The sequence below is a fragment of the Triticum urartu genome, chromosome 4A, assembly GCF_056163025.1.
Source record: "Triticum urartu cultivar PI428250 chromosome 4A, HENAU_Tu73, whole genome shotgun sequence".
In the NCBI taxonomy this organism is placed as follows: domain Eukaryota; kingdom Viridiplantae; phylum Streptophyta; class Magnoliopsida; order Poales; family Poaceae; genus Triticum; species Triticum urartu.
Window position 1 is genome coordinate 617,018,147 of NC_141876.1, and position 10,138 is coordinate 617,028,284.

The 10,138-nt window shown below is 45.5% G+C and overlaps 2 protein-coding genes across 2 annotated transcripts; one reads left to right on the forward strand and one right to left on the reverse strand.

The window, feature by feature from the left end:
* Positions 1-1,024: 1,024 nt before the first annotated feature.
* Positions 1,025-4,797, reverse strand: LOC147977432 (ruBisCO large subunit-binding protein subunit alpha). Its single transcript, XM_087519322.1, has 8 exons — positions 4,612-4,797; positions 4,326-4,503; positions 3,635-3,756; positions 3,310-3,517; positions 3,045-3,190; positions 2,626-2,932; positions 1,763-2,214; positions 1,025-1,540 (listed from the first exon to the last, which is right to left on the reverse strand). Exons 1-8 carry the CDS (start codon positions 4,669-4,671, stop codon positions 1,253-1,255), a joined length of 1,761 nt encoding a protein of 586 aa, XP_087375448.1. The 5' UTR covers positions 4,672-4,797; the 3' UTR covers positions 1,025-1,252.
* A 3,935-nt stretch (positions 4,798-8,732) lies between these two features.
* Positions 8,733-9,688, forward strand: LOC147977433 (early nodulin-like protein 6). The gene is made up of 2 exons (XM_087519324.1): positions 8,733-9,101; positions 9,175-9,688. The coding sequence occupies exons 1-2, from the start codon at positions 8,933-8,935 to the stop codon at positions 9,489-9,491; spliced, it is 486 nt and encodes a 161-aa protein (XP_087375450.1). The 5' UTR covers positions 8,733-8,932; the 3' UTR covers positions 9,492-9,688.
* Positions 9,689-10,138: the final 450 nt, after the last annotated feature.

Consider the following 10,138-nt stretch of genomic DNA (forward strand, 5'->3'; position numbering starts at 1 on the left):
CCGAGGTATGGAGGCTCGGGGACCCGGGGTGGCCAGAGGAGGCGCCATTCCTCACTTGGACTTCCCTTGGGCGTCAACTTGGCCTTTGTGGATTCTTCTTCACTTCTAAGTTTCCCTATTGGATGGTGTAGTTGTTCTCTTGCATTTGAACTCCTCGACATGTGTGAAGCACTGCTCAAATCTAAGCATGCATGAGGAAGGTAGTATACCATCCTCGAATGCACCAAGTGGACATGTGTTAAGAAGAAGATTCACCCTCGGATATATGAAGTAGATGTTGCGTGTGTCTCTCAGTAACAAGGCACTTGAGAGATGTCCATGGAATATATTTTTTCCGAGACACGCTACAGATGCAGACACTCATATATACACGCATACACTCACTTCTATAAACACACACGCACACCCTATCTATATGAGCACCTTCAAGAGAATTGAGTCAACATATCATGTTGAGATTGACAATGTCATCACAGACGCCTCATAGTCGACGGGAACGTCTCCTCCCGCTGAATGAATACAGGAAGATGATAAATACATGAAGATGCGTGAATCAAGATTTGAACCCTCATGGGCTCGGAATACCACTATCCTCTAGTAGGCCGTGATGTGTTAAATTGCACACCATTTATTTAATTCCTGGCAAAAATTTCTGGCTTGCGTATCTCCTAATATTCTAAACATTGTATAACATAAATGATTAATAATTTTGATTAATAAATTCTATTGGATAGAAGCATAATAGAAATGTGGTCGTCCACTCAGACCTTTGAGTTTTGTCATACACAAACTATAACGCAGCATAACTTAAGCTAGAAATAACAAGGTTCCGTAGCTGGAGTCCTTAGATGGACACATGACTAAGAAATAACGAATTTTGCAAGCATGATAGTACTTGCAAGTGTTCAGACTTTGAGCCAAAGCTGCTGCCTACTACTGTACATGCTTCCATTTCCTCTAGAGAGAACATCCAGCTGCCTACAATTCCAGATGCAACAATCAGAGAAAAATCAATCAGGGCACATCCTCAACTTTACTAATTTATTACTTCTTCTCAAACTCAGCTAGCCAAAATAGTTTTCAACATGGCAATCGCCACGAAGCGTGCCAAACAGACAATAGAACAGGCCATCATTATCCATTACACACCATGATTTCCTCCTTAAGGTGCCACGGTTCTCTCCCCTGGCAAAACGATCACCACACGCCCCTAAAATTGCATGCCCCCAGGTTGCTACATATCATTGCGCTTCTACATCATGCCCTGGGGCATCCCGGCGGGCGCGGGGGCCTTCTTGCTCGGCTTCTCCACGACGATCGCCTGGGTGGTCAGGACCATTCCGGCCACCGACGCCGCGTTCTGCAGGGCGCACCTCGTCACCTTCGCTGGGTCAATGACGCCAGCCTCAACCAGGTTCTCGTGCTTGTCGGTCATCGCGTTGTAGCCGAATTCCCACTCGCTGTCCTTGATTTTCTCCACGATCACCTCCCCTTCGACTCCGGCATTGTGCGCGATCAACGATGCGGGTGCCACTAGAGCCTGCAGATCACCAACATAGTATCATCTGTTAGGTAAAAAACAACAGTAAATGCTAAAAGCTCCTACTAACTTGTGAATGTTGTTGGATGAAAGCTAAATGGGAAAGTTAAACTGCTAACAGCTCTTGCATGAATAATATAATCAACAAATCAATTGGTTGACACTACAACTACCGCATGGCACTTATATTTGCAGTATAGTTGTTTTCATTTGGAGTAATACCTTCTGAATGATATCAGCACCAAGGCGCTCCTCAGGGTCATCCAGCTTCTCCTTGATAGCTGGTACGAAAGTCGACAGGTGAACATAGGCCGCACCACCTCCAGGTACTATACCTTCCTCAATGGCTGCAAAAGTGGCATTCTTGGCATCCTCTATGCGGAGCTTGCGGTCCTCAAGCTCCGTTTCTGTTGCAGCTCCAACCTTGATCACAGCAACTCCGCCAGAGAGCTTTGCTATTCTCTCCGCCAGCTTCTCAGAATCATATGTCGAGTCTGTCTGAGAAAGCTCTCTCTTCAGCTGCGCAATTCTAGCCTGGATCTCATCCTTGGTGGCAACATCTGCTATTATGGTTGTGGATGACCCGGAGATTGTCACCTTCCTGGCTATGCCGAGCTGCTCCACTGTTGTCTGCTCGATCAGTTGGCCAAGATCTTTGGCTTGAAATTCAGCACCTGATACATGAGTATATTCCAGATTAGAGCATTAAAGAGGTGGAACCCCAGTTGCAGAGCAAACAAGGGTTGTTTTTGTTTTCAAATTATAAACTGGAAACTTGAAAGTATAATGAAATCGATGTCGTTCCTATCAATACAAAAAGGGTATTTAAGATACTATAGCTTGTTAGAAAGCAAAGGAACACATTAATTTTCCATATTCTATCTAGTACAGTAGGTAATGTGTATACCCAATACTATGTTACAGTCAAAACGCAAGCTAAAAAGAGACAGGAGAGACAGGGGGAATATTGTAGCAATAGAAAGATAAAGTAATCAACTGAGAAAAAAAAAGCTTTTGGTCTACAAAGATGAGCATCTTGAGCATAAATAACAAAGCCCAACTAGACTAGCAGAAAGTGGTCTCACCTGTAACAATGGCAATGTCCTGAAGGAGAGCCTTGCGCCTTTCACCAAAACCAGGAGCTTTAATTGCAGCTACATTCAGAATTCCTCTAAGCTTGTTGACAACCAGAGTTGCCAAAGCCTCACCAGATACATCCTCCGCAATTATGAGAAGTGGTGCTCTCAACTGCGTCGTTTGCTCCAACAAAGGAAGGATTTCTTTAATTGAGGAGATCTTCTGATCAGTGACAAGAACTCGAGCGTTTTCAAACTCAACAACTGACTTCTCAGAGTTTGTGACAAACTGGGGAGAGATATATCCTCTGTCAATCTGTACAAATGGGAGAAACCAGTTACCACTTCAGCATCACGAAGAAAGTAAGGTACATATTCAACCACACATCAGAATCAGCAAGATTGCAGTGCTTAGTTTGGGTGCTTACCTCCATTCCTTCTTCAACTTCAACAGTAGTCTCAAACGACGATGATGACTCAATCGAGAGGACACCATCAGGGCCAACTTTGTTAATAGCCTCCGCGATCATGGTCCCAATAAAGTCATCATTTCCAGCAGATATAGCAGCAATAGCTGAAATAGAAAGAGCAAAGTGTTTCACAATACATTCCTTCCTTGTACAGAGAGCAAGCTATCAGGGTCACTTTAGATGAAAGCATCCAAATCATCATCATTGTAAAGCTGTGGCTCACCTTTAATGTCCCCACTGCCCTTCACAGGTCGTGACTTCTTCTCAAGTTCCTCAACTAAACTTTGCACAGTCTTATCTATGCCCTTCTTAATTGATACTGGATTTGCCCCTGACGTAACACTCAACAGCCCCAATTTTATGATCTCGCGAGCCAGAACAGATGCGGTCGTGGTCCCATCACCCGCCGAGTCATTTGTCTTGCTAGCAACCTTGCATTTGACAGATAAAAAAATGTGTAAGGTAAGGAAACAAGTGATAGTGGATTTTTCTCATTCAGAAAACACATATTGGTTTTGATTTGTGCGGAACAGAGAGAATATGCTTACTTCACGAATTAGAGCAGCACCAGCATTCTCCATGGGATCAGCAAGCTCAATAGCCCGGGCGATTGTAACTCCGTCATTGACAACTTTGGGGCTGCCAAACTCATCCAAAACAACATTCCTTCCTGCAACAAAAACCAAGCAATAATGAGAGGTCAGGGGAAGAAACAGCCCCAGCCATGTACAAGCAGAGGAAAAAATCACGCAGATATATGTATGTACCAATTGACCAGAAATTCCCAAAGGAAGGCACACTAAAATAACAACATCAGAACCTACAAAGCCATCCTAACATCACTAGTTTGTGGTTGAATGCGACAGGCCCAAAGCATACATACACTTGACATCATCATAAATCTTAAATCTTCAAATTTGCACCTAAATTAAACCTCTAAAAGAGTGGAAGCATACATTGACCCTTATGTAAATCCTAAATCTAGAAATTTGTACATCAACTAATAAATCATAAAACATCCTACCACAAATCAGACTGAGGGGCCATGGGGCTGCAAATCTCTCATGTACTACTAGCACTAATCATTAGACAGATAACCAGTATACTGCCAAGTTCCGGCATCATCCAAAGACAGATTCGTGGGGCACTAGAGACAAGAGCCGACAGCGACATGGAACTTGGAGCTTGGACCAAAGGGAAGCGGGGGATCATGCAGGGGAGATCGCGCGCGCAACCAACCTCTGGGGCCGAGGGTGACGCCGACGGCGGCGGCGAGCTTCTCGACGCCGGCCTGGAGGGCGGAGCGCGAGGCCTGGTCGAAGGCGATGTCCTTGGCGGAGGCGCGCACGGCCGAGCGCGCGCGGCGCCCGGGAAGCGGCCTGGCCGCCGACGACGGCCTGGTTGACCTCCCGTCCCTCTGCCGCGCAGGAGCAGGAAAAAGGGGTCAGCTTTAGGCGGAACAACAGAAGAAGAGACGGCGGCCGCCGGCAGAACGAGGAGAAAGAAAGGGATTGGATCAGGATACCTGGAGGGCGGCGGAGCCCCGGAGGAGGGAGGCGGAGCCGGTGGTAGGGATGGTCGCCATGGATGGGGTCTAGGCGTCTGGCTAGGGCTTTTCTTGGTGGGGCGAGAGGCGGCTGCGGTGAGGGGGCGGAGGAACAGAGGAGGAGAGGGGAACCTGGTTGAGGGTTTGTGAAGATTCTAGAACGTTGGAGCCACCCCACCCACCAACCCACCCCGTGCATGTCTCTCTCATGTGTGCACTCGGCCGGCTCAAACAAAACCAACAAACACGACAATTTACCAAAATCAAAGTTCAAATCAAACAAGTTCAAAATAAGTTTTTTTTTGCAAAACAAGTTCAAAATAAGGTTCAAAGCAAAAAAAAAAAAGCTAGCTATGTTAACTGCAGATTATGCGCGTCGCACCGAAAACAACGCCGGGAAATTTGGCGGAACGACACGGTTTCATCTGGTTTTGACACAGCGGTTACAAGAATGATTTCTTGGTGTCAAAAATTAAGGTGTCATCTCGAAAGGACATTTTTTTATATATTGGTCTATTAACTCGTGCAATATGTCGTAGCAGTTAGTCATTTAGTTTGAGTAATATATAATGCCAATTTTGCAAATGAACGTCGTAACGTGGATTATGTGAACAATCATATTAGGACTAAAGTGTTGAAGATGGGGCACCACTATTTGGCAGGCTATGTCAACATAGTTGTCATGTTAGCAATGAACAGTTGCCATGATAATCGTATGCAGTTGCCAGATAATAGTTATGTATGTTGTTAGACCACTAGTAGAAAAAGGACCTTCAGTCCCGGTTCAGGAACCGAGACTAAAGGGTCGGTACTAATGCCTCTCTCTTTAGTCCCGGTTCAATCCAGAACCGGGACTAAAGGGCGCGGCCACGTGGAGCTCCACCTTTAGTCCCGGTTGGTAACACCAACCGGGACTAAAGGAAATTTTATGATTATTTTTTTAAAAAAAATTAATTTTTTTTAGCCTGAGCACACTTAACTTCCGGGTTCTATTCTCCCTCGCTCCAAGTTTGCACTTGTTGTTTTCCTGACAATACTAAGATGTCAATCCTATTAACCTTCAGGAATTTTGCTTGAGCATGAAGTGACACATTTCATAGTTTTATTTTGAAACTATTGTTTTAAAAAACAATAATTATTTAGTAACACTAATATTTCTTGATAATTAGTTTGACCATTGTTTGACCACAGTTTGACCAGATTTGACCAAAATTGAAATAACTAAAATAATTATTTAGTAACACTAATATTCTAGAATAATTAGTTTGACCATTGTTTGACCATAGTTTGCCCACTGTTTGAATTTTTTTTGATTTTTTCACTCTAGATCTTAAAAGCCCCGTAACTTTTTTCTATTAGGTTTTTGAGGATTTTGAAAATGTTTAACGGGGTTCCCCTAGTTAAATTCGGATGTAACTTTTCGAGTAGATGATTTTTCATATAAAAAACTTTTTCATCCGAGTTAGTATGTAAAAGTTATGCCAATTTTTACAAATTTCAGAGAGATTTTGCAAATAAAGTCAAAATTCACATTTGCAAATTTTCCCAACAACTAGACCACATATCACATGGGAAACTTATTTTCTTTTGTTTTTTTGACATTTCCATCATTTTCTTTTATTTTTTTTAAAACTGAAAAGGCGATCCAAGGGGGGGGGTAGAGTTTGAAAATGGAACCTTTAGTACCGGTTCGTGGCACGAACCGGGACTAAAGATCTCAACCCCATTAGTCCCGGTTCGTGCCTCAAACCGGGACTAAAGGTCTAATCTTTAGTCCCGGTTTGAGGCACGAACCGGGACCAATGGTTGTGGGCCAGGAGCGATGCCCATTGGTTCCGGTTCATCCCACCAACCGGGACCAAAAGGTCCAGATGAACCGGGACCAATGGCCCACGTGGCCCGGCCGGCCCCCTGGGCTCACGAACCGGGACGAATGCCCCCATTGGTCCCGGTTCTGGACTGAACCGGGACTAATAGGCTGACCCGGCCTGGACCAAAGCCCCGTTTTCTACTAGTGGGCATAGCAATGTCTGTAGGAAGCAAGTTCTAAACATGTGTATACTAACGTTCAATGAACTTGATGACCAAGTTAATTTTATCTGAAACTAAGTTATGAATAACCTGTCAAGTAAGTATACACGAGTTGGTAAGTACAGGTGAGAAAAATATCTGAACATATTAATATGAGATCTAATTTTAAAAATCTTGTTGTGAAGAAGCCATCGGTGAAAGTGGATCATACAACGGGTTAACAGTTTGAGACACAAACCATTTAAAAAATTAAGCATTGAGTGAGAATCTCGTTTTTTTTGCGGGGGAACACTCATACACGCATGACGAATAGATAAGAATTGGACGGCATAGGAACACTCATATGTGACGCCCCTATTTAGTGCTACATGACAAAGAGACAATTCTTAGTTTTCTTAAAGTCATGTATTTTGTTCTAAAATACATGTTAGATATTTCCCCCTCTGTAAGTCTTACATTTGTAGTGATCTAAAATGTCTTACGGTTTTACTGTATTATAGTGATCTAAAATGTCTTACGGTTTTATTGTATCTGACGTGCTTGAAAATTTTATTCGCATAATCACCTATTCTAGTTTATTCCGAGCTTGCCGGAAAAAGAATCCACACCTATTAAATAGACTATTCCAATGTCTTATCTTTACCTAATAATAAAACGGCTATTGCTTTTGCCGATCATCGTCGCACACTTTTTGTATAAAAGTCCCTGTGATTTTTGTAATTTGACCCGTAGTCCCAGCCCAATTGTCCAGTTTTATACGTTCGTATGGTCCGGTTTCATAGTATTTCATCTGCTGCTTCCGAATTAATAGTCCCACCTTGGTCTTTTAAATCAAATCCCACCGATTTATATGCAAGAATCAAACAGCCAGAATACTAACAAAGAAAGGATGAGAAATATGCCTAGCTCAGTAGAGAGAGCTGAGCTACCCAGAGGTAGCCAACAGCCTAACTAAGCATGAATGCACGCCTGAAGAAGACCTGCTGCAGGGCTGGTTTGCCTGCACAGCAAGGCAAGAGATGGATGATGCGGCGGACGAACGACCGCTCCTCTCGACAAGCAACAAGAGGAGGAGGTGCATGGCGCAGTTCGACGGACGGAGGCCGCAAGGGGCGCCGATCTTGGGCAGGAGGCAGAGCAGCAGCAACAGGCAAAGAGCAAACTCCGGAGGCGCTGGACAGGGGCTTGGGGAGAAGTGGGCGAGTGCGCGGGACGAGGCCGACGCGAGCGCTGGGAGGGCAGAGAAGGAGGAGGCAGGGTAGCGGAGGAGATGAGGATAGGGAACAGGGATCCAGTGATATGCCCACAACATGTCACCACGTAACATGGCCATTGGATCAAAATCGGACAACCTAGATCACATACTGTAGCAAAGAGTACCGTAGATGTGTACTGTGTTGGTTCCTTGTTCATCGACACTGGCAATGTTCACACATTGTAGCCCGGGTGTTTTTCACATTGATCTCTCCGTTGATTCTCAATCGGACAGTGGAATATAGGGAGCATGTTACTATATTGTTCATCGGTGACATGCTCATGGCATGTCACTGGATCTCAATCCAGGGATCGGGCGCGGTGTCAGGAGAGATGCTCTCGTGCATGGCGGCGTGATGGGGAACGAGGAAGGGGAGGACAAAATTAGGTGAGGCTAGGGTTAGATAGAAAATTAGGTGGGCCTAGGGGGTTAGATGGGCCGGCGTGGTCATTGGGCTGTGTTGCTCCATTTACAGAAAAATAGAAAGAAAGAAAGAAAAAAGAAAAAAATGGTTAGAGAAAGAATTTGGTCATGGGAGTGATTTTCCTGGACTCACAAAAGTACGCTTGATCCAGAAAAACTGCAACCTTCCTGTCTCGGGTGACACTGTCCGGATGTTGCATGTTATGCTGATGGATCACACTAATTATTCTCTCACGGTGCAACGCACGTGTATGTTTGCTAGTATTTGTTTAAGGTAGTACTAATATTTAATTTAGCTACTACTAGAAAGAAGGGTTTGCATGATACCCACCTATTTTTACTCTTCACCAGGAGCCATACGCGGTCAAACCAAGGATGGTGGATGGAGATCGATCTCATGCTTTCCGGCGGCGACCCAACTCCACCTTGTTGCATGCACCGCATACTCGACGCCACCCTCCATTCCTTTCCCGTCGCTCAAACCACCTCCTCCCCAACTCTCCACCACCTATTAATCTTCTTCCCCTTGCATGCCATTCTCGGTTCGTTCTGCGCGTCTCATCAGGTAGCCAGCGGATAGTTTGGCCGGCCATGGCGAGCCTCCTCCCCCTCCTGCTGCTCCTCGCGCTCCTCGACGCGTCGCGCGCCACCAACTTCGAGGTCGGCGGCGACGCCGAGTGGGTCGTCCCGCAGGCCGGCGACTCCCAAACGTACAACCATTGGGCGTCCAAGAACCACTTCCACGTCGGCGACATCGTCCGTAAGATCTATCGACAGCTTGGTTGATTTGTTTTTTTGGTATGCGGCGTGATCGATCGTGCGTGCGTGCGTAGATTTCAAGTACAATGTGGACTCGGTGATGGAGGTGACGGAGGAGGAGTACAACAAGTGCGAGTCGTCGCACCCGATCTTCTTCTCCAACAACGGCAACACCGAGGTGCGCCTCGACCGCCCCGGCCTCTTCTACTTCATCAGCGGCGCCACGGGCCACTGCCAGGGCGGGCAGCGGATGGTCATCAAGGTCACCGACAAGGCCCGGCCACCGTCGGGGCCCCCCAGCGGCGCCGCGCCGGCGGGCTTTGGACCCGCCGGCGCCATTGTTGTCTTGATGGCGGTGCTTTGGCCTCTTCTTGTTATGCACGATATTTGAGATGTGAACATCCATATAATGTTTTTGGAGCTTCATATTAATGGTTTTAGCTCCTTTCCATCATTCCATGTATTCTCGGTTCTCAAAAAATTGTTCAATTTAGTTACAGGACGATGGAATGTACACAAAACCAAAAGGCTAATGAAATTAGTGCAACATTTTGAGAATAACTGAATTTCCTCGCATATTGCAGTCGTATGCATGCCTACTCTTTTTCTTTGTGTATAGAGGCTACATGCCATTTCCTCCATTGCTCTTCTCCTTCGCCTTGGATCAAGCCCTGGAGCTCACAATGGAGGTTCTCACGGTGTTGTGTTCGAGGAAGATGGTTGAAAATAGGCTCATCATTGTCCGCTCAGACTCAAACTTTGAGGTGTTCAGTTTAGGGAGGTGTGATATAGGGAGTTAAATTTAGAGGGAGCGCTAGAACCACCCTTGGAACTCAAAATTCCACCACCTCTTCTTCATGTGTTCTCCACGGTGGGCAACTTCGCAACAGATCATGATCAGCAAGCTTCAAACAAACTTTTGTATTCCTTGATCTTGTAGCTGCACGACATACTCCTCTTGTTTACTTGACTCTCCTCGCCCTCGTCCACCAAGTCGGCCTCTCTCACTTGGGTATATGGTATTGACAAGGCAATGTC